At 35.7% G+C, this 24,954-nt stretch overlaps 1 protein-coding gene across 1 annotated transcript in view; it reads right to left on the bottom strand.

Moving 5' to 3' along the window:
• The window catches only part of LOC123697383 (Down syndrome cell adhesion molecule-like protein Dscam2), a 33,459-nt gene extending 8,798 nt beyond the window's left edge, over positions 1–24,661 (bottom strand). Inside the window, exons 1-23 of the mRNA XM_045643881.1 lie at positions 24,548–24,661; positions 20,562–20,784; positions 12,278–12,524; positions 11,373–11,526; positions 10,875–11,026; positions 10,634–10,724; positions 9,716–9,888; positions 9,304–9,449; positions 8,887–9,022; positions 7,796–7,915; positions 7,342–7,518; positions 6,877–7,021; positions 6,586–6,734; positions 6,025–6,241; positions 5,625–5,770; positions 5,040–5,205; positions 4,582–4,730; positions 4,184–4,330; positions 3,537–3,689; positions 3,156–3,285; positions 2,704–2,879; positions 2,212–2,391; positions 480–665 (exon numbers count right to left, since the gene is read on the bottom strand). Coding sequence (XP_045499837.1) covers positions 480–665; positions 2,212–2,391; positions 2,704–2,879; positions 3,156–3,285; positions 3,537–3,689; positions 4,184–4,330; positions 4,582–4,730; positions 5,040–5,205; positions 5,625–5,770; positions 6,025–6,241; positions 6,586–6,734; positions 6,877–7,021; positions 7,342–7,518; positions 7,796–7,915; positions 8,887–9,022; positions 9,304–9,449; positions 9,716–9,888; positions 10,634–10,724; positions 10,875–11,026; positions 11,373–11,526; positions 12,278–12,524; positions 20,562–20,714 — 3,493 coding nt within the window. The 5' untranslated portion in view covers positions 20,715–20,784; positions 24,548–24,661. The remainder of the gene's footprint in view (positions 1–479; positions 666–2,211; positions 2,392–2,703; positions 2,880–3,155; positions 3,286–3,536; positions 3,690–4,183; positions 4,331–4,581; positions 4,731–5,039; positions 5,206–5,624; positions 5,771–6,024; positions 6,242–6,585; positions 6,735–6,876; positions 7,022–7,341; positions 7,519–7,795; positions 7,916–8,886; positions 9,023–9,303; positions 9,450–9,715; positions 9,889–10,633; positions 10,725–10,874; positions 11,027–11,372; positions 11,527–12,277; positions 12,525–20,561; positions 20,785–24,547) is intronic.
• Between the last annotated feature and the right edge of the window lie 293 nt (positions 24,662–24,954).

Below are 24,954 nucleotides of genomic sequence, written 5' to 3'. Positions count from 1 at the left end.
GGATCTACTTGTCGGTTTGAAGTGTGTTGGTTATTCTTTGAAATGAAACTTCTTAATTTAGTTTAGTGTAGTGAAGTAATCTACTAGTTAAGGGGCGTTGAGAGTAAAATTTCAAGGCCGTCACGTAATGGAGTAAGTCGATTTTGGTATCTTTAAATCCTGCCAAAGAAGTTTCACTTCTGACGGTTGCTTGGCACACGCTCTTTTTTAACCGACTTCAAAACGCGCAAGGGACACCTGCATATACGCGGTAAGTTGTTGAGTTAGTTCTATAACTGAAGTCAGTCTTTGTTTTGAGTGATGTTTTATTTAACTTAGATCAGTATATTTACTATATTTACTAGCTATGCTTCGTCGTTTGAATCCTGTTTTTATTTTATGAGCATTTTTGTCTGTAGGTATTTGTGAATTTTGCAAGTGCAAGTTTGAAGTCGGTTGTTTTTAACGCAGTTATTATTGTTTGTCTTTTGCAATCTCACCAAGCACGGGCGAGTCGGCGGGCGGCAGGCGCCACAGCAGGCGCACGCTGGACGCGGTGGTGTACTGCAGCGACAGCGCGGGCGCGCCGGGCGGGCCCAGCGCCCACACCACGTACACTATCGAGTCCTCGCCGATGCTGTTGTGCGCTGTACACGTGAAGTTGCCCGATGACTGCTCGTTTACCTCTGCAAGGAACATGATATTGATACAGAAATATAGTAGACAGATAAAATTGTCCGGTTAGGTTTTCAAATCTATACTTTTTTAATATTACACTGGTCAACAATGATTTTGTTGCCCTGGATGTGAAAGTGGTTTCGAATAATTTAATGCATATTATATATAGAACTATTAATGGTTTTGGTAGATTGGCTCTAGTTTTTTTTTATCCTAATTTTCTTACTAGACTCTAAAACGCAGCATGAAATAGAAGGTATATTTGTTTTACATCATTTATTTATTACAAAGTTTTACTTATTGTTTTGTTTTAGTATTTAATTAATTCAAATGGATATAAAAATAGAGAAAAATCATTAAAACTTATGAAATAGTACAAGGAAATAGATTTTATAAGCTTCTCTTCTTAGTTAATTTTGGGACAATAGTTTTCTTATGGACCATCAGTAATCTGCCATCATGTGACGATCCCATATACCCTGATACCATTATTCCATAATTTTTACTTCTTTTTCGATGTGTTCTTCCTGTTTCTCACAGAAATTCCGCAGATTTACTGGATATCTATCCAGGAGACTGTGGGCAAAGTGTAGCTTTATGCTCGTATTTGCTCATAAAATAATGAAGTTTTTTAAACAACTGTTGTGCCATTTCTTTATAATTTGGTGTTTTAAATTAAACTTAAATTAATTAATACTATATCTCTCCATTATTTACATTCAGCATCAGTTATTAAATTTTGTTAAATTTTCATTTTTTATCAATTGTCGACACGCCCGTCCTGTAGGGCCATCGGGTATTCTTCTTATACTTCTAGATTCCCTCAAAGGCCTAAATTTTCATATTTATTAATTTTATTATTCCTAATGAATTTGCTTTGTCTAATTCTATTAATAAAAACATCAAGGGAATTTCGTATACCTATCCACTTTGCTGACCAAGTGCTACTGGGTTTCTTTAACTCAATACAAACCGAACATTGTTGTTCATAAAAATGTTTTTTACAGAAACCATTTAATATTCTGATATTCTACAGTCAGTTTTATAGAATAGGGTTATGTCTGAGCGAATAAATGTGCAGAAAACGTAATTCACCTAAAAATAAACACTTGTTAGTAACCCGTACTCTGAAGGGCCGTAAGAAATTTTTATATATGAAAATCCAAATTAAAAAAAAACTAGAGCCAATTAAATAATTTTAATGATTACATTCACAATCTGGGTACTTGAAATATATAAATCTGTAGAAATATCCAGGGCAACAAAAAAAAAATTGTTTTTTTGTTGAGCTGTGTTATAAAGCTGAAGGGTTTGTTTGTTTGAACACGCTAATCTCAGGAACTAATGGTCCGCTTTGAAAAATTATTTCGGTTTTAGATAGCCCGTTTATCGAGAAAGGCTACAGGCTATATATGTATAATTACGCTACGACCAACAGGAGTGAAACCCCGAAGCTTAGCTAATAAATATAGTAAATATACTGATCTAAGTTAAATAAAACATCACTCAAAACAAAGAGCTGACTTCAGTTATAGAACTAACTCAACAACTTACCGCGTATATGCAGGTGTCCCTTGCGCGTGACCTGGTAGAAGTGGTGGTGTGTGACGGGGTCGAGGCGGTGCGCCCAGCGCGAGCGCGGTGCGGGCGCGCCCACGCACGAGCACGCCAGCAGCGCGCCCTCGCCCACGCGCACCGCACGCACTCCGCCGAACGATGCTATGCGCGCTGGTACTGCATTGTTAAAAATAAAAAAAAAACCTATTAACCATGTAAATAAACATGTCTCAATCTTGATTTTCCGTACATATTACGATCGGTCCAATGAAATATTTTTTCTGTTTCAAGGAAAAAATATACATTAAATTTTTTTCAAAATATTATGTATTTTCCATGCAGTGAAAAACAAGAAAAAATGTTGAATTGCCATCAGCTTTTTTCCACAAGGAAGGCCACTCTTTTTCAAAGAAATTACTGTGTATATCAAGTAATAACATATTTAAAACTATTCGATCAGAATTCAAACATGATATTATGCAATCTTACTCCTAGCACTAGGTCCCTGTCCCACAACGAGCGTGGACTCCCCCTCTCCAGAGCCGGTGGTGGCGGACACCCAGAACTCGTACAGCTGGTTCTCCATAAGATTGCGCACCTGGAAAAGCAGCTCCAGCTCGGGGCTTTTCTCCGCAGCCACTGTGAAACTTGAGTGCTTTCCCAACCTGTATATGTACAAAATTAGTTAATAACTCACCTGTCATAATTATAATAATATGGTGAATATCATTTTAGAAGAAAAATAGCTAAAGTCAAGTGAGCAACAATACTTGCAACTTTACATTGTAGAAGTAGATGGTGTAATTTTTTGAAAATTTTTAATTTATGTCTTTCCCATTGTGTCAAATGTACCTATTCCTCTAAACTTATTCTTGAGACGGATAAAGAACACAATGCATCTGAAGTAGATTTCATGCGTTTCCGCTAAGATTTGTAATTACCTGCCAGCTTCCCGATAGTAAACGGTGTAGTGAGAGATGATGCCGTTTGGATGGAGTGGCGGTAACCAGCTCACCAGGACCGAGTCACTAGAGTATGCGAGAGCTTTGATCTTTTCTGGAGCCGATGGAACTGTGATGATAAGACAATATTTACAGAGGTATGAATAGTAATTGGTAAATGTTTAAATAACACATTCATGTAGTCATTTTATGTTATACTAATGTGTGATTATATTTTCACATCTGGATTTACTACTTGATTATGAACTTTCGCCAGTACTATTTAGCTATTTTAAGTCTCTACTTGATATTCATGTAGTCAAGGTAATTAAAATTATTTTCACTGCTATATTTCCTTCTTACCAAATACTGCAAACTCACCATCTTCCTCAGTCATGCAGTACACAGGCGGGCTTCTCTTCCCATCTCCCGCGCTGGTGAAGGCGAGTACTTGCACCGAGTAGTTGGTGTACTTGTGCAGAGTGTGCAGGTACGTGTCTGTTGTTGTTACTCGCTTGATTTCTGCCACGTCCGCTGGAATTATAATCAATAATTAATTAAAAATAACTTAAATGTTAGATTATGCTAGAGAATAGGGATAGCAATAATGTTTAAATCAGGACTTCGATTAATTAAAAATTAAGTCTAATCGATCGCTTTTTTTTCCAATATGCAGCAGTTTTGATGTGTTTGTTTGTTGTGTAATTATTTTGTCCGTGAGCTATGAACGTAATAATTCTGTCTACATCAGCATTCACCATTATTAGCGGTGGCTCTAGTGTACACTGTATGGACTAACTTCACTAATCGTAGGTGTTGGTGTTGGGTATTGTATTGCAATATCAAGTTTGTACTAACCCATCACGCTGTTTAGCAATAAGGCCTTTTTTTGTGCAAATTATGCTTTTGTTTCTCTCTCTCTCTTCTCCTTTTTGCATACTATAGTTTTCTCATATTTCATACATATTTTTAAATAAATAAACAAAATATGTTTAGTGGTGGTATTCAAAGTGTATTTATTCACTCACCATGGTTACTAGTGAGCGGCGCGTAGATGACCTTGTACCCCTGTATGATGCCGCCGCGCAGTGCGGGGGGAGGCGCGCCCCACGACACCTTCGCGCTTGAGGACGACAGCGCAGAGCATGTCACGCGGGAGGGCGCTGCCTCGGGTACTATTAACGACAATATACATTATTACGATGGCATAAGTTCATATTATTATATCGTATCTAATATAGGCGTTGCGGTTGGACTGTTGCTGAAGTAGATAATGTTTGTTTATGGAAATTCCGCAGATTTTTTTTTCTGTTAATGCTGTGACAAAACTAACTGTTTTATCGTGCCATAATCATTAAGCACCATAAGAATGTGTTTATATTCAGTTTGTCTAACGGATTGGTATTTCATGAACTATATAATTTACCTCCTTCAAGTGTTGTAGCGGTGACAGGCGCAGAGGCGGGTCCGGCGGCGACGCCGTTGAACGCGCGCACTCGCACCTCGTACCGCGTGAACTTCTTTAGCGACGACAAGCTTAGCTCTGTCGCAGACCACCCGTTTACTGTTAGTGTTCTGTAAGAATTTGAAAACATTTGAATTAACTTATAATATGAAAAGTATCGAACGGACAGTGTGTAAAATAGCCTTTAGGCTTTTTGGTTATCAGAATGGAAAGTATAGAAACGAAGCATAATAAATAAACGATAATAATAGTAATTGTTTATAAATATGGGCTTTCTGCACATTACTTAAATTCCGTTGCGTAGTTTTAAAGATTTAAGGACGGACAGCATCAGCAACTGTTTTATACTACCTATGTAGTAATACTATGAAGTGGTTTGAACACAGTTTGTTCCTATTTGTCAGTATTGTGTCGATCACCTAGTAGCGTTCCCGTGCATCCCGTCCACCGCGAGCTCAGTGCACGCCACGGAGTAGCCGAGCAGGTCGCCGTGCCACGCGTCCCGCGGCGGCGCGCGCCACGACACGTGCAGCTCGCCCGGACCCGCCGCGCTCACCTGCACCGCGCTCGGCGCTTCGGATGGCGCTGTGCACAATATAGGTACGTAGATAGTTGATACAATACGTCATAATATATATATATTGCACCCAGAGTATATAATATTACAGTATTGCACCGCGCTCAGCGCTTCGGATGGTGTTGCACAACGTACGCATATGTATATAAGTCAGAGGACATAGACGTTTCGATTCATACCACTACGCACTTACATGAAATTGTAATTCTAGAATGAAATGATACTCAAAATTGAATATTAGTTGGAAACAAAGAAAGAAAATAAAGTAAAGTCTATAAAAGTTAGAACTGGTTGATACTCAAAACTAGTTCACAATGCCAGTAACAACAAACATGTAGTACAAAATTTTGTCTAACTATATTTTTATTAACTTAATAATTACAGTACAGCCGTCTATTAAACAGGTAGGTAAAGTGAGATAACTTACCTTCTTCTTGTGTCTTTACCACAACGGGTTCAGTGTAAGCGCTTCGGTCAATCTGGTTTATAGCGGCTATCCGTATCATGTATGCCGTGTGAGGCCTTAACCCGCTGAGTAGAGCTTCGTAGTGGATATCTCCCTTTTTCGTTAGCCTGAAAAAACAAATATAATTTATATTATGTTCAGATTACTTTATTTCAGAAATCCGTTTTAGCTACAGTAATTCAGCCACCTGCAAATCACAGTAAAACAATAACATAGACGCGATGCGGATAAAACTGGTCACGTCACGGACGTGTGCACTGCAGCGCTCCAGTGGTCCGCCCGTAGCGAGTAGTAACTCTGTACACGAAATGCGGGTGAAACGAGCTGCGCAGGGCCTGGGCAGTATCAACACAAGACTCACACGAGGTGCGGATGGTCCGGACCGTGCACGGACACGTTGAGCGTGTCGGCCGCGTCCCAGTGGTCCGCCCGCAGTGCGCCCGCGGCCGACAGCGCGGCGCGCTGCACGGCGTACGCGGCCAGCGGCGAGTTGCCGTCGAAGCCCTGGCTCCAGGACAACCGCACCGCACGGGATTGGATCTCCGTGACGGAGAGCGATTGGGGACGCTCTGGTTTTTCTGTTTACGTGACATAATATAATAATAATTATTAGAGGTAATATCTGGCAGCGTATAAATTGAATGAGAGCCGCGTAATTCAACAAACGCAACTACGTGCGTGAGTGCGTGAAAGAACCGCAAGATGATGCAGATAGTACTCGCGTTATAGGTGCGTTGACACGCAACATGTAGCATGATGTCCGACAGTTTGATAATATTTAACAAGCAATTAAAGCAGTGCATGGATAATTGTTATTCTAATCCATCTTAAACAACAATTTTTAAAGTATCGCATAGTTAAATGAGCAGAATAAATGGAGCTCTTGTTTAAAATATGCTAATAATACTTTAAAAAGAAATACCTTGGACGGATAAGTAGATATAATGATCGCTGTGTCCGAACGCGTTGACGGCCTGACACTTGTACACGCCCGAGTCAGTCCGCTCCGTGCGGCTGATGTACAGCTGTGAGCGCAGACCGCTGTCCGTCTTCGCTTCTGATATACTTATTCTGTAACATAGTGCTTTTATTTTTGAATATTAAGAAGACATATTATACTTTATAATTTTTTTTAATCATTTTTATGGATAGATTAAGTTCATTAAGTTCAATAGTTTCAAATGCTCATTTTCACAACCAAACTTTTACTTACCTATAAGTAGACAAATCAAGCGGTCGTACCGCCCTCGACCACGTGAGTCGCAGCGGCGCGTCCCCGCGCGCCTCGCATGCGAGCGTCGCCGCCGCGTCGCGCCGCGCCGACACGTTGTGTGATGTCACTTCGAACCGTGCCGGCTCTGTGCATTGCACGTATAAGATTTTACATACTTATTCACATATATTTTAATTATATACGGCACATTGCACGCCTGGTTTTTTATATATATAAAGACGTTTTTGTATGATATAGCATTTATACCTAGTAACATAGAGCAAACTCTATCGTAATTTATATTTAATTGCAAAAGAGGTATAAAAAAATGAATTAACTTTATTGTTATTAATATAACAACTTAATAGTTGTTAACACAGACCACGTAACGGGAGAAAAAACACGTAAAACTAATCAAATAAACGACTTTAAAAATAAAAAAACATAGTAACTTTTTAAACTTACCATTAACAGAAAGGAAGATATTCTTAGAAAGCGGAGTTCCAACCCCATTTTCAGCTCTACACATGTAGTAGCCTTCATCGTAGGGCAGAGCGGACTCTATCCACAGAGTGCCGTTCATGAGGAACTGGAAGCGACCGCCCAGGTTCACTAAGGGGATGTAGTCGGATGACGATCCAGCTGAAAATATTTTATTGCATTTTAACCTGAACATAATATGAAAATATGTAGTCTTGAATTCGTCGAAATTTATTTGATAAAACGATAAAATATTATAAAGTACGACGAAACAATGAAGAATTTTAATATGATAGCGTTACTTATTTTTATTAGTCTCCATCTGTAAGCTACAAACGATGTTCCAGCGCAGTGTATGTGGCAAAAAAATCAAGTTTCGATTCATCAGAGTTAGAAAAACAGTTTCAAATAAGATTAATTTATAAGCAAAGTTCCTCACCTCTTTGCTTCAACCAAGTAACCTGTGGGTTAGGCGAGCCAGTGGTCTCACAGTGCATGGCCACGGGCTCGCCGGCCAGCACTGCCTCGTCCTTTGGTTCCGTCACCCATTTTGGGGATACTGCAGCATGCGAGAAATCGAAGGTGTTAAAATAGGGTGCAAATATTGATGGAATATATTATTTTGCATTTAGGTAAAAAGGTCTAAAACATTTTGATGAATTATTAGATATAAACTTTTTACAAAGTTGTTTGTGAATCCAATTGTTGCTGACACAGTACCTATTCTAGGTACTCGATTCTTACCTCTCCTAGCAGCTTTTTCCTACATAAAAGATTACGAAGAAAATGTTTCGGTTATGTATGTAAATTATGAACTACTATGATTATTTATAATTTATAAAAATGATTGAGCATAATAATCACATGGTAAGTAGTTAAGTACATTTATGAAAATGATGGTATGCCTCTTTTTTGTATATAAAAATATATTAAGGCAAGAGCTCCATACCTACTCAAGATCAATAACGATTTTATTAAATTTGAACACTTAAAATATATTACAGGCCCTTCTCTAATCTTCCGTAAAAATTAAAACTTCTTTTTATTCAAAATTATTATTTAAAAACGAAATTATTTACCATTTCCTTCTAGCAATCTGTAATCCAAAGATGTGCAAAACAAAAACAAAACAACTTAGTCTAAATAAAGTGATCATTTTTATTGCATTTATTGTGATCTATAAGAGTACCCATAAGAGTATTTCGGGCAGACCATGGGCATATAAGGACCCAACGTTTCAGACAAATTTCCGGTTCTGTCCACCAGAAAAATTAAAATTACTGCCATTTCTCATCACTATCTACTGCTTTTCAATCTTCTTCATTTTTCCAACATAAGCAAAAGTCCAGAAAAAGCTAAATTTCCAAAGTTTAAAACTAATTCCCCTCAAAATCAGCAATTCAAAATAGCAGCATCAATTTTTCTGACGGACCAGCCCCGACTGTCGTCGTCTCTATATCATCAGTGCAAAGCGTGACGGTGTTGGCGTGCGGGATGGGTCTAGGTGCAGTGCCGGTGCAGTGCGAGTACCTTTGACGACCAGCTCTGCGGTATAGTTAACTTTGGCCGCGCTGTTGGACGCGACACAAGTGTACGCGCCGCTGTGCCGAGCGGACACTTCTTTGAATACAAGATTGCTGAAAAAATCCGCGCCTCGCTCTTCCACCTACATCAGTAAACACGCTCAACGTTTGCCCAAATTTTTCGCCGGCAAGATCATTCACTTTTATGAAATTGGACTTACTAGGTACGTAATACTTTAATATTTAGTACAAAATACTTTACTCAGTTATGTTACGTTAGGTATATTTAACGATTTACATCATAAGGTTTTGTGATAATTCCGTTCCAAACTTTAAGAGCTCAATTAAGGAGAATATAATTTTTTCGGAACCATTTTTTAAAGTTTAATAGTTATTCTAAGAATATTTTAGAAATAATATTTACCTGTAATGAAGATGGTATTGGTCCGTTGTCCTTCAGCCACATGAAGTGCACGGGCATATCTCCGGAAATGACGCTGCAGCTCACTTGAGCTCGCTTCCCTTCCTGCAGGTTTGCTGAGAACGAGAACGGCTCTATTTCTGGTGGATCTGTAAAGGAGATACATTTTTTTTCTTAAATATGATGTAGAGCAAGCTACATAATATTTTCTGTGAATTAATAATTATACTTCAATATTGACCAATCAATTTTTTTCATCCGAGCACTATTACCATAATCGAAAATATACTTAACTAACTTAAAATTTTCAATTAAAAGTTCTTAGCTTTTTTGCTTTTTTTTTGTTAAGATCTTTACACAATCTTTACCATTAAAATCTACCAAACATTCCCTTTACAAAAGCAAACGAACTGACTGCTAACAACGAGCTGCAGCTCGCGGCGCGCGATCTCTCCGTGCGGGCCGGTGGCGGTGCACGTGTACGCGCCGCCGTGCGCCGCCTCCACCCGCGCCACGCGCAACGCGCCCCCCGCGCCGCCGCCGCCGTCCCACTCCACTTGCTTGCCGTCTCGCTCCCACTTGACTGAACTGTGTAAGTAGGAAAGAGACAATATAATATGAATACATGTTTCTTTCTCCTTTGTTCTTTTGAAGTGTGTGTAGTTTTAATTATTATTAAAATTCTATCGATGATTATAATAATTTGTTTTCGGTAGAAACAGCAGTTCAAATGCACGGAATTTAATTTTATATAATGAGCGATTTATAATTACCTACTTGGCTTTAAGTATCAACATCTTGATCTTTGTTAAATAAGTTTGCAGTACACATACAGGGTTAGTTTTCAATGACCAGCCAAAATTTAAAATTAAGATCTATATATTAAACCAAAGCAAAAAAACATTATTGTCGAATAAAATAAAATAAAAATAATAGCATTCATTTGAAAATGTCTTAAAAATTTCCTAAATCGTAAACACCGCCAGAATCAATGCACTTGTGTGCGTGCGCGCATCGCCAAATTTATGTGTGTGCTAACTTCTACCTATCTAGGTTGTTGAACTGAATTGTGCTTTTGTAATGTCCATACGTTGGCTTTTTAGTGGCGGACAGGAATGAAAACTAATTAAAAAAAAAAACGTTTTTTTTTCATTAGATCGAAAATGTTATCGATTCTGAACCATTTCTGAAAATTTGGCCGGTCATTGAAAACTAACCCTGTATTTTATTTTACGCAAATGATATGTTTTTTTTAAACTGTAACATTAATATTTTTAACGTAGGGAGCTGGTACTTACGCTATTACTTACTAAAATATTCTGACTATACTTGCCTGATTGGATAGCCGGAGTAAGGGCAGTATAAAATCAATTCTCGACCAGCAACTGCCCTGATTGGTCCGATAGATCTCACGTAAGGAGGTCCTGAAAATTTGTAAAAAAGTTTTAAATGATTAAAGTCAATGTGAATATCGCTTCAACTTATTTTTTTTTATGGTTCCATATTTTGTAGTTAAAAATATTGTTTACTGTAGCTATTTTCCTTTGTTGTTGTTATAACTTAATAATTATTACCGTAAATATTAAGACGAGAGGTGTGCGACACTTCTCCTAATGAGTTGGCTGCTCTGCAAGTATACAGGCCGCCATCCTCTGACCTCACCGCTGATATATTGAGATAGCTCACTACATCATTGTTCTTCGTAGCGAATTGTTCCACACTGTATCTGGAATGAGTACAAATAAAGAGACGCTTTTATAAATCGAGCAATGAATACTTCCTTTGAACTGTAGAAAGAATAATTATTGTTTCATTGTTTTCAAAGGTAAAATTTTTTCATTTGTGTTAATTTTGTTCTAAAAATGGAAAACATTTGTATTAAGCGTCGGAAATGGAATTCAATGAAATTAATAAATTGATTTTATTAAAGAAAAAGGGTTGTATAGAGAAATGTGAAATAGTACCGGTGTTATTTTACAAGTCATTTAAAGTGTGTTATGAAGTTATGAATTTTTTATTCTTTTTGCTCTCTCTTGATTAAAACGCGGTTAAAACATTTCCATAAAACACACCGATGTCCTCTAGCCATAGTATTCAGCGGTTGACCATCCAGGAGCCAAGTGAAGTGTGGTGGAGGTGACCCGGCCGCTGAACATTTGAGCGTCACCACTTGACCTGGTCGGAGCACCTGCTCTATGAAAGTGTACTGCAACTCTGGGGCGGTATCTGAAAAATATTCATATGTGATACATGAAATAGGCTAGCATATCATTGCGTAGGTTCGATTTTCATATAACAATAGTTTTTATTAGGTACATCTGCATTTTATATATTTCTACACGTCGTTCATAGATTAAGAACCTTTAAGTCTGATGTCTTAAAGGTTTGTTCTCATATAGGACGTCATCAATCCATTCAAGACCTATTTAATCAAAGGTCAATTATTCATCGATAGATATTTCAAGCGGTGAATAAAACTGACAGTTAACGATAATTGGCTTTCAGTCCCGTAAATCTAGTTGAACTTTGTCCGTTGTCTCGAATGTTGATTTTACTGCAAACCCTCGACTTATTACAAGAGACTGATAATGTATTCAATCCTGGTTCGCAACAGATTTACTCGTTATATAATAATCGGAATAGGAAACACTAACGTAATTAGAAACCACATTAATGCTACAATCATTGCTATGTAATAAAATATGTATGTGAAACAGGATTGAAATATTAGAGTAGTAAGTCACGTCGTTAATAAATAGCGTAAATACACTTGTAATTACCCCAAACATTGTGGGCGGTACTCTGGGGATAGGAAAGTAATTTTAACCCGGAATGTTCCGAATTCAGATTACCTACTTGTCTACCAACCAATTACCTTCCCTTTTACAGTCTGATCAAATCGACTGTGGAATTCTACAATAAGTACAATAAAGTGTAGTCCATACTTCTTGTCTTGTTAAAACATTGTATATCTTACCTCCCAACCTAACTTCAGCACTGGCTTGAGCTGAGTCCCTTTCATTCCTCGCCATGCATTGGTACACCCCTTTATCTGATCTATGCACAGAAGTGATCACAAGTTGTTCCCCGCTGTTTTGCACGCGCACCCGGCCGCCAGCGATGCCTGTGCTGATCGGTATACCGTTGTGGAGCCACTCCAGCCGAGGGGCTGGCCAGCCTCCCCACGTGCAGTTTATTATAGCAGTTCCACCACTATTTACCACCTGGAACAAAATTATATTAACTTAATTTTTGTATAGATTTCTTTGATCTAATGTTATACTGACTCTATAATAAACAAATTGTATAAATACATATTCAAAGTTCAATCATGACAAAGTAGTTGTGTAACAATGTAATCTAAAAGTCCACACAAGTAACAAAGTAGTTCCATTCATACACCGTTAACCAAGCCAAACTACAATAAAAGCTTTAAAATTACGATATAAACCGATCGCATTTATAAAATATCATATTCAGGCAACTCCGCAACAAAATTGGAGTCCGCTATAAAATTTTATATCTGAAGCCGCTGTAATTCGACGAATCCAATTGAATACCTGAGCGCATATTGAATATAATGTTATGAAAGGTCGTGTTACGTATTACCTGGTACCTACGTCTTGTATAATGGTAAATATGTGAGCAATTTTGTTGTTGGAATAGCTGAGTTTATAATAAAGCTTAGCTATGTTTAGCTTAGGAAAACCGCTATAAGCGGAAGGAAATGATTTAATATCCATGAGGCAAATTTTGTATTTTCTACGTTTAAATTAAACCAAAGAGACAATAATAATACTAACTCAATGTAACGATGATAATTTAAAGTGCTAAGTGATAAAATTCACCGAAGTCATTCCTTCCAAATAAGAGCAGAAGAAAAAAAGAAGAAAAGCATAAACTTCTTATAGGCACATATTGCAAAAATTCATCAAAGCGGTAGTATGCAAAGACGGTAACTGCTCTTATTATTATTAAAGACTAGATTTCCGCCCGCGGCTTCGCCCGCGTTTTCAAAGGAAAACCCGCATAGTTCCCGTTCCCGTGCGATTTCCGGGATAAAACCTATCCTATGTGTTAATCCAAGTTACCCTTTATATGTGTCCTAAATTTCATTATCATCGGTTCAGTAGTTTATGCGTGAAAACCATACATACATACATACATACATACAAATCTTTCCTCTTTATAATATTAGTATAGAAGTATAGATAATACATCAAGAATAAATTAATCAAATTCTTAGACGATAAGCTTATTTATGCTTATAAATAAAAATTCAGCTTATCCAATGTAATCAAATGTTTTCCTCATTCCTATTCTTCATTAAAACGTTCTTCAAAGTGAGCTTAAAACATCCGACCGTAAATAAGTTAAACGGAGTATTTTTATCATCTAGGTAATTTGATATTCCGTCGCAGTTGTCCGCTTCGTACACAGCTATCCTAAATAAATATTGGCGTCTGCTGAAAAATAAGGGCTTCTTTTGCGCTGAAAATCTCATATATTTTAAACTCCAAATATATACAGTGTTTTTGTCAAATTTTGTTTTGCGGGTTCTTCTGACATTATTATTGTGTTAGAAGTTGTTACCGAGTTTATCAAAAGTTGTACCTAAAATAAAATATTATGATTTTACACGTAACTAGGTACCTATTAAATTTAAGAAAAAGTCGCAACAATGATATTATGTTAATTTAGTTGTTAATGTCTTGTTAATATTTTGTGGTATTATGGGCCGTGCTATTTTTCAGGCAATGCAGTTGTTTTTAGCTGTATTTAAATCACTACATAGTATAAAACAAAGTCGCTTTCTCTGTCCCCATGTCCTTATGTCCCTTTGTATGCTTAAATATCTAAAACTACGTAACGGATTTTGATGCGGTTTTTTTAATAGATAGGGTTATTCAAGAGGAAGGTTTTAGTATATAATTTATTAGGTTTTAGACAAAGCGGGCGAAGCCGCGGGTGGTAAGCTAGTTTTGTTATAATTTGAAAATAACAATCGAATTATTATGACTGCGCATCAATAAGTATCTGTTTGAGTTAATTAACATCTGTATCATGAATAATTCATAATAACTACATATATGGAGGCTTACGTTATTAAATGATATGTCCACTGCATTTTCGTGGCTCATACATTTAATTTGCAATGTAAATACAAAGATATTTGCTTTGGTGCTGCACGGCATAATTCGGTTATGTTACCACTCCATTTTAAATACTGCGGTATGTACATATTTATTTACACTTGAATTATGATTAAATATGGATGGTGTGTGCTTTCTGAACAATAGACTGTGCTATGATTGATGCGGTCAATCGTTTAAAGTTATTCATTTATCGTTGTTGTTTTGAAATGATAATTTATTTTCCTACACGTAGAAATGTAAGTATTGCTGTAACTTACATATTTTGTTTATAAATTAAAACAGTCATTTCTAAGAGGATTACCTGTAAGAAAGAAGAATACTGTACACTAAATACTGTACTAAATTCATACACTATGAAACAACAGATGGGACCTTTAACCACTGCCTCAATACGATAGAAGAATACTTGCCTGCATTTGTCTTTAATCCTACTGGGTAGAAAATGTTTCCGAATCAGCGATATGTAAATAGTGCCGATTCGAAAGGATCTGTAAACTCCTTATTGGATATATAAATGTTTGTCTTCCTTTTCCCAGAAACGAAGTAACTTCAACTTTTTAAAGAAGAAAGGTAGCCTTTAAGGGAATTCCTAGTCTCATTTTTAAAAGAGATATAAGTAGTATGATGTCTGTAATAAAAGTTGTAAAATAATTAATTTGCTACAGTATAAAAAACACAATATTAGATTGTTTTTAAAACTCTACAATTGAAAAATTTATCAAGAATATAACAAATAAAATGCAGCGAAAATTCTAGAAGATCTATGTATATAATATACTTGCATCCGCTACAGAGAGAGCAAGATATTTTGCACAGGTTTTTCTTGAAGAAATTTTTACGGACGTAGAGCGGAAATTGTTGTATAATATCAAATAACAAAGGAAGCCAGATTTTATTCTCATCTCTTTGAAAAAGGAGGAAATTTATATTTACTTCTTTATAATAAATACATAGTATGATAATAATATTTTTTTGTCCAATATAATAGAATTTGATTCTTAATATTTCTCTCAGCAGGATACAGATTACCTACACACGTTTCACTTTATGTTAACGATACCACATATTGAACAAATATAAATTGTTGTTGCGGATATCAGTAAATTAACCATTTGGGGCAGCTGGGTATCTTTGGAAGATTTCCCCACTATAAAAAAAAAGGAGAGCTTCGAATAGGAGATGTAAAGGTTCAGAAGGTTTTGTTCATTGTATTTATACTATGGTTATTTGCTAGCCAGTTTCTATGACATTTTATAAGTCACACAATCGATAAGTTCATATGAATTGTTGTCTTAAATTATTTTATTTTATTAGATTAAATTAGTAGTTACTATGGTAGAAGTATGGTAAATTAAATTGTTCATAGTATCTATAGTATATGATAAATCGTCATGCAATGTGCTTGCAAAACTTTCGGACACAGTGATTTTAACAAATTGATACATCTCGGAATCAACGGACAAACTTAAACAATATAATATATCGCCATGTGTTTACTGGTTATATGTATTTATTGTTTTTCATTACATCAATTATGAAGCTTTGCTGTCAATTTAAAAACTTTTGTGAACCATAAGCTGCATTAAGATATAAAGGAATACAAGTCTATATGAGTCTATATAACTGCGTTAAAAACAACCGACTTCAAACTTGCACTTGCAACATTTACAAATACAGACAAAAATGCTCATAAAATAAAAACTACTGGGCCTATCCGAATAAAATTTTTATGGGACCAATTCGAAACAATCCCGCATCGAACAAAAAAAGAATCACGTAAATCGGTTCAGAAACCTCGGAGTAATCGGTGTACATACATAAAAAATAAAAAACATACCGGCCGAATTGATAACCTCCTCCTTTTTTTGAAGTCGGTTAAAATGTGTAACGTTTAAAAGTATTTCAAGCTGATGTGAGTCAATTAATAAGTGTTTGTATAAATTGTTAGGAAGTTCTTGTTTGTAATACTTTACTTCGAAACTTTGTTACCTGTGTCTGATTTCTTAAAGCTTTGGAAGTAAATAAAGGGAAAAGAAAGACTAAGTAGGTATCATGTGGCTCACATGCTCCTTTGCTTTCTCACCACGTATCTTTACCGGTACATAGGAAAGTCTATGGGGTAGATAATGTCTTCTATTTTGTGTTATATTATAGTCAATAAATTATTTATCAGCGTTATGGAATCTAAGCAATCGAGATTTTATTAATAGGACACTGAGCGCTATCCACAATATGAAATACGGCAATCCTAAGCAAAAGAATATTGAATTTCATTATGTTGATGCTTTTTTTTTAAAGACTGAATAATTTTTATTTTTATTTAGTTTTAATTCCGTGGCTTTTTTATAATTGCTATAATTATAGAAAGATATCAGTATTTAGGTCGAATGTAAAATTTTATTCATTCCTCTCGCTGCTTTAATACTAGTTTACCGTCCGCGGCTTCACTCGCTTGGTCTAAAACCTAATAAGATACTAAAACCTTCCTCTTAAATCACTCTATCTATTAAAAAAACAGCATCAAAATCCGTTGCGTAGTTTAAAAGATTTAAGCATACAAAGGGACATAGGGACAGAGAAAGCGACTTTGTTTTATACTATGTAGTGATAGCATTCTCACACGAATGCAGATGCAACATTATTTTTTCGAAATATGCTCTAAAAATTAAGTAGGTACTTGCAGAAGTTGCAGCTATTCTATAATAAAATTCTATATTTTCAAAAGAGCAAAACCATCTGCGATAGTAAAAACAAACCACAATTGCAGCTTTGGAGTATTCAAACAATAAACTTTAATTTTCCGACGTTACAATTACTATCCCCTCGTTTTCTGCACAAATACTCGACTCCACTAAAAAGAAAATACAATGGAGACCTTAAGATCCTTTGTGATTGTTTAAAATCGCAAAGAATGGTGCGGCCATTTGTCGGGACCTCCTGAATTGTTACTGGGATTGCGAATCCTATCAGCTAGTACCCGTGTAAGTGGCTTTCCCTTTACCCTCGTTAACATTTGTTGTCGAACCGGCTCTATGTAACAAACTGACAAATCAATAGTTATGTTCTAGACTAGTAACTGCGTCACGTCTATCGACTTTATTTGTTGAAGTTAATGTTTATATAATATGTAAAAAAAGAACGAAAAGCAGGAGGCATTGTCACAAGCCACGATAGATTCGAACATCTTGCGTTATTCTGTTATGATTTTAAGTAGCTACCTATACCTATTGTTACAGTAATTTAAAACATGTCGGTTTTTCAAAAATTGACCAATAGCGAGTTAATACTACACTCAGAACTTTATTATTTTATCAAAATATTAATCATGAATATTATCGTCCATCTTAAAAAATCGTATCATATTAATATCATCTCAATTTGAGAAAAAAATTAAAATAGATTTAAATTGAGCCCATAAAATGTTGCTTTAAATACAAAAAATATATTTGTACTTAAATACGCTTACATGGACAGAGTCAAAGTTCACATTAAGTTCAATTTACTGTAGTAAGTCGCAGTCTCAAAAGATAAGAATAAAAAGTACTATTTGCAAAAAATAAAAATACGAAAGGAAATTTAAAAGCACCTCGCTCCAGTCTCTATGGTACAAGTTAAAAATAACGTAGTATTTCGAATTTGTAAATTGTGCCTCGGCTGTCCTAGTTATTTAATATAGGTACCTACTTAATGAGATTAGAAGGATATCAGACATATTATTTTGTATATACTTGTAATAATTATTATATTATGACATTATTTATTCAAAAATATTAAGTATTTGACAGCAGATAAATAGTAATTTGATAATATTGATTAAACTTAATTAATATTTCTTAATTATTTAGCTAAATAAAAAGGAAAAGAATGAATAGTGGCGATCTAATTATGTAACGATAATATCAAATTAAAATCTCTACGTTCAAAGTCAAACCTATAAAATATTTTAAGACGTATACAATAGCAAAATTAAAAACATATTCAAAAAACTTGTAGAACAATAACAGTAAACTCAAGTGCAGTTTGTAGAATACAATGTTACTGCAAAATGCAAATCCTTCTGTATGCTAATTTATGGCAACATTGTCACACATAGTTCAGAGCAAGAATAAAATACATAATCAGATTTATAATTTCCTTTTTCTTCTTTATTTTTTCATTTAACTTCATGTTATGATAATTATAATAATACATTTAATGGAGCTAGAGAAATGAACAATTCTAAGCGTAAAATAATATTTATTACCAAGATTTATATGGTCTAGATAAATCTAGCGAATCTCAGATAACTTCTAAATATAGCAGCGTTAATTTTCATGAAATAATAATGTTATTTGTAATTTATTGAAAGGACTATAGCCTACGTGACTAATTAATCCCACCAAAAACATTTTCATGTAAAATGTTGCCAAGACGAGCCCATATGACTCGCACTGTCAAAAAGTTATCAGATCTCATGTAGAGCCAAGCTTCTAACACTACACGCCCTAACTCTACAAGGCCTAACTTCACAAACTCTACACCTTAGTCAAAATATGTGGCTTGGCCATTTCGCTACATTCACATCGGCGTAAGGTGAAAAATTAATTCACTGTTCATTACTTTTGTGTTATACAATAGTTCTTGTAGTAACGAACGGCCAAGCCACATATTTTGACTAAGGTGTAGAGTTTGTGAAGTTAGGCCTTGTAGAGTTAGGGCGTGTAGTGTTAGAAGCTTGGCTCTACATGAGATCTGATAACTTTTTGACAGTGCGAGTCATATGGGCTCGTCTTGGCAACATTTTACATGAAAATGTTTTTGGTGGGATTTCATTTCTTTTTGTAAGTTGTTTGTAACAAAATTTTATATGTCGATTAAATTTTTATTTTTTTTAACAAGGAGTACCTATACATATATATATCTAGGGAAACCAAGTTTTAGATTATTAGATTAGACCTCTAGCGTCATCAAAATTTAATTTAAAATTACAGGTCTCATACAAACTCCCATCCCCTAGTTTAAGGGGTTGGGGGATGAAAGTTACAAGTTTTATAATTTTTTTGTTGTTTGTGTGCTAATACTAGCTTACATACAAAATTTCAGCTTTCTAGGACATTAAGAAATACCTTAAGAATTTTGATGATCATCAGTGAGTCAGTGACGAAATTAGCGTTTTTTAGATATAAATAAAATCTGAAGTATAAAAGCTAATGTAATTAAAACTTAATATGTTCAATAAGTCCGCTATTGACAATATATCCCGAAAATTTTGTTGATCTAGCATAATCCAAACCCAAGTTATGAGGGTTCAAAAAAACGTCGAAGCGCTTCGAGAAAAGGTAGGTAGTGCCCGTGCGCTTCGCTTGTTCGCTTGGCTCGTCTTGGCGGGGGCACTACCGTGCCCCCAGATCCGTGTAAACTCTTTATTTTATGGACTGACCCTATCAATTTACACACATAAATTATAATAATATGCTAACAACATAATCTATCCCCAGCATAACGAACGAGTTAGCATACATTTATTCGCTACTAGCTTCCGCCCGCGACTCCATCCGCGCGGAAAAATTAAGATTTTTTTTTTCTACGTATTTTTGCGGGAAAAAAAGTATCCTATTTTATGCCCAGGATAATAAAGTATAATTATACCAAGTTTCATCGAAATCGAACCGTTAGTTTTCACGTGATGCCTGAACATACAGACAGACAGACAAAAATTGTTTTAATCACATATTTGGGTTTGGTATCGATCCAGTAACACCGCCTGCTATTTATTTTTTCAATATTTTCAATGTACAGAATTGACCCTTCTACAGTATTATTATATGTATAGATAATTAAAAGGCTTTCATCCCAACGCGAGCGCTAATGGAGGATTTTGTTTTGGTCCCTAATGCGGGTAAACACGGGACAAGAAGCTTAAGTTCATGAGACGCCAACTTTCGAGGTCTAATGACGTCTAATCTTGTTTGCATTGGAAACAAAATTTCGTTATTTACCTTGTCACTAAAAATTTTGAGCGTCCGTAAAATCGTAATTAATTTGTTCAGTAGAAATTCAAGTCACGCTTTGTAACCGGGTTTTACGGAGTAACTACTATAAAGTTCACATTAATACTCAACTAACCTGAGTATGCGGCTGTACATGGACCGTCAGATGCGCGCGCAAAGCCAAGTGTAGACGCAGTGTCAAATGCCCGTGCGTGTTGGCAGCCCGGCAGGCCCACCGCCCGTCGTCGTTGAGGTCAGCACGGCGGATGCTGATCGCGTCAGCTGTCATGCTGTACCGGCCAGCACCTTCGCTGTCGCGGACTTCGCGCAGCACGCCGCCGGCTGTTTCACGGTACCAACTGCAAGTGGGGTATGTGTGAATTTTGTGTACCTAATGATAATAAATAACTTTTATATGCAAGAGTTGAATTTAATAAAATAACAAAGATATTATTTTTTCCATGACATACCTACCTAACATGGCGTGTAATTAGAATTCTGACCTCTTAAAGATTGGTGTGAAATTTTCTTGTAACACTTGTACCTAATACCTATTATGAAAGGAAAATTTTGATATTCCTTCCCAAGGTAAACTCGCACGAACTTTATATTACATTTTGACAGAATATTTTTATCGTGTCCCAATGGGAGTTAAATTCAGCTTGTTATTCTGCAACATTACGCTAAGCGGGCGTTTAAAACTTTCTTTCTTAAAATAAACTTGAAATTAAAAAATAAGCCGTGCAATTTTGTTGTACTGCTACTTTAATCTAGGGATTTGCTATTTTTGTTCCAGCGTATTAGCACGATAATTTTGTAAGGAAGACAGCCGTAAACTAAAATTGCGCGCGAACAAGAAAATATTAACTTAGAACTCATGAACATTTTCTAAAGGCGAATTTGCATTTTTACAATTAAGAACATTATTTATATCCCTTTATCCTTCCATTGTAAGGAATATAAGACGTTGAATTATTAAGTCGTAAAAGCTTATAAAAATTTCCTTGTTTTATAATGCGTAATAAAATTATATTTATAAATCAGGCACAATTAGTTGCAGAGTAATGTGAAAAATCGGGAATTTAAATAAATATCTTCTGTTTAATAAATCGGACAGCAGCAGCAGATTATGAATTGTTTTACTTCATAAAATTTATCGTTATACCCGTAGTAGCGTTTAGCTACTATTATGTATTCTGTGCCCGTAGTATGTATCTGTCAACTGTGGTTATACAATGTTTTACAATTAGACGTCTATCGATATCCGTGTCAGCTCAACCTTCAAGCGCGTCACTCACTCGCTTACAGCATTATTTTTATAGCAAACTCTGCGCGGAAGTTTCGGCGTTCGCTAAGTTATATTTACGGGAAGCAAATATTACGTGACGCGATTTGAATATGAAATTGGGGTCACAGAAATTGGTGTCTGAATATAGTGACGGATAGAGTTGCATAATGTATCCATCGGGAATTTCTTGCGCTCTTTATTGGATCACGAATTTTGGTAGTAATTTTTTGGTAACATATTATCGTAGCGTAGGGTATCGCTTTTATTACATGTACATGAGGCCGAACATGCATGTATTTTATGGAAATCAATAAGAATTATTGACCCAAGGCTTTCGATTGGTCAGCTTATATAAGGTGCGTATTCTTGATAGTTTAACTTAGATATCTAAATTGATAGTGAGAAGTCCTATATCTAGTAAAAAGAGAAAATATTTCTTAAGTTAGGTCTATGGGCTATCGACAAAGCATCAGTAAGAATAAACGATATGAGATTTTTTATTACGTGATCAAATCCTGTAAAAAGAGCTCAAGGGGCTGACTTGGGAGTCAGCTAAACGTTACTAACCCAATAAGCCATAAGATATCTCTCTCTCTCTCTCCACAGTTAATATATGAAATGTTTATCCCGGAAGAGCACCTAAACATAGCTCTTCATCTGCAGAACTTACGCTTACATCTAGTACTGTACCTTTATTGAAAGAAACTATACACTTACTAAGTATACACTAACTTCAAATCTAAAAAGAGAAAATTTCCGTTGAAAAGTATGTTGTTGCTGAAATAAGTGTTATTTTTAACCGACTTCAAAAAAAAGGAGGAGGTTATCAATTCAGCCGGTATGTATTTTTTTTGTATGTACACCGATTACTCCGAGGTTTCTGAACCGATTTACGTGATTTTTTTTTGTTCGATGCGGGATGGTGTCGAATTGGTCCCATAAAAATTTTATTCAGATAGGCCCAGTAGTTTTTATTTTATGAGCATTTTTGTCTGTATTTGTAAATGTTGCAAGTGCAAGTTTGAAGTCGGTTGTTTTTAACGCAGTTATCACTTGTTACGTTTAGAACGTAGCTACGTTTTATACAATCTGTGGGTACGTATCATGCCAATTATTTAATACAAGGCTTTAATAATCTTTAAGTGCTTATTATAAAATAAATATTTTTACAAGTCGGTAATAAAAAGGAAAATCCTTATCTGACTGAAAATGCTCAACCTAATACCTCATCACTCGATAAAAAGTAACGTCTGAGCCCTAAGGCAGAACCATCATCGCGGCATATTCGTTGCCGAAGGCCAATCGGGACAAATATTGAACTGATTTTAGTCACGGGTATTGTATGATTTTGTAACATGAGATTTTACTATGCTTCTGAGAAAAAATTATTAGGTCCTATGAAGTTTCATGTTCCAGAAGTTTGATCATGTTTCATTATTATAACTATAGTAAAATTTTTTTTTTTGTACGTAGCAGATAATATGCGGTTATCTAACTAGCTTTAATATACAAATCAGAGATTAAATACGTTTATATAATAACTATTTAGCAGAAAACAAAGTGACTGCCGGATTTTTTCCGAAATGATTATAAATAGTTCCGTTTAAACGAAAACTTTCCACAAATACAGCGGAATATTTACACCCGAATATATCCTAAAAGATAAATAGCCAAGCGACGTAGCGAGCAAAAACTGCGAGACAAATGACCGAGCTGGATGTTTTTGCCACTCCTCATTCTAACCTTACTCATTAACCTCACGCCGCGTTTGCGCGTGTCGCTTTGACGAGCAAAAACATAAGTACGCGTAATGCCTCCACGTCTGATAGTGGGGCGTTTAGCCTACACATGTACCAAACTAGGAGTGTTCATTTTTATGTCGTAAAAACACCGTATCTACCGTTTATAGTACCGGCCACATGGCTAAAACTTGTCTATAAACTGCTCATTGGCAATTTGGAAAATTCCGAGTTGGAGTCAGTAAAGATAATCCTTACTTAATAATAATATAAATGCAAAAGTGTCATAGCTGGTGTGTCTTTCTTTCTGGTCACAACACAGCGTTTTTATTGTGAAGTTTTTGAGTCTGATAGTGAGGGGGCTAAAGAGGAATAAGCTACTATTTACCGCGACGAGACATGTAATTCCCAAGGGAATTTCTTTTGACTACGCGGACGGATACACAGGTGAAAGCGAGTGTACAATGTACATAGCATAGAACAAATAGTGCAACTAAAACAAATGGATTACCACGTTATAATGGCAGACTGCAGGACAGATAGCCCGTTGGGATAAGTTCTCGAATGAATTTTACGTATGTTTCCCAAAGGAACTAAGCCACACCCACAAAAAGACGAAATTAGTTGCAATATTACTACATTACTCTATTTTGCAATATCCACACTAATATTATAAATGCGAAAGTAACTCTGTCTGTCTGTCTGTTACTCAATCACGCCTAAACTACTGAACCAATTTGCATGAAATTTGGTATGGAGATATTTTGATACCCGATAAAGGACATAGGCTAACTTTTATTGCGAAATATGGGCCACGGGCGAAGCCGGGGCGGACTTCTAGTATCCTATATGAAGAGTGAACGTACATGTAAAAATCACAATTATTTTTACGCTACTATATTATTATACTACATTATCTCCAAAAAACAAACAAAACATATAAATTGAACAGTAGTGTCAGTTGCTTTTACAGTCTTACTTGTCTACTAGAAAAACGGGATTCAATATAACGATAAACAGACAACTAATAATGTGATATAGATTACTTTCTATCACTTATGTGGGCGTGTGAAAAAATGTCCACGTAACACTTACATTTACAATTTATAATAATTAGCTATGCAAAGCTTTGTATCACATATCACAAATTAATTCCAGCTATACATAATTATGCAAATAGCGAATGCAAATGCCATCGTCATCAAGCTTTGATTTTACGTGAAATAAACTCGAATGTAATAAATTGGCAATTGGAACACTCGTCCGAAATACAAATTATTTGGCTAACAAAAACACATTCAATTTAGTGGTCGCTCCGAACGTGGATGAAATTTTAACGGAGTGCTTTATTTAGAGATGGATTCGGGTTAAATGTATGTGACATTGCTTTACGCGTGTTGTAGATTCGGGAAAGATTTGTTGCTAGTAGGAAAAAAGCTGTGTATATAAATTAGTAGCTACTTGATTGTAATTTCAGCTTGAGGAAGAAATGCACATACACA

The sequence above is a fragment of the Colias croceus genome, chromosome 1 (assembly GCF_905220415.1).
Source record: "Colias croceus chromosome 1, ilColCroc2.1".
Classification (NCBI taxonomy): Eukaryota; Metazoa; Arthropoda; class Insecta; order Lepidoptera; family Pieridae; genus Colias; species Colias croceus.
The sequence above is the reverse complement of the archived record's forward strand: the minus strand, read 5'-3'. Positions and strand labels throughout refer to the sequence as shown.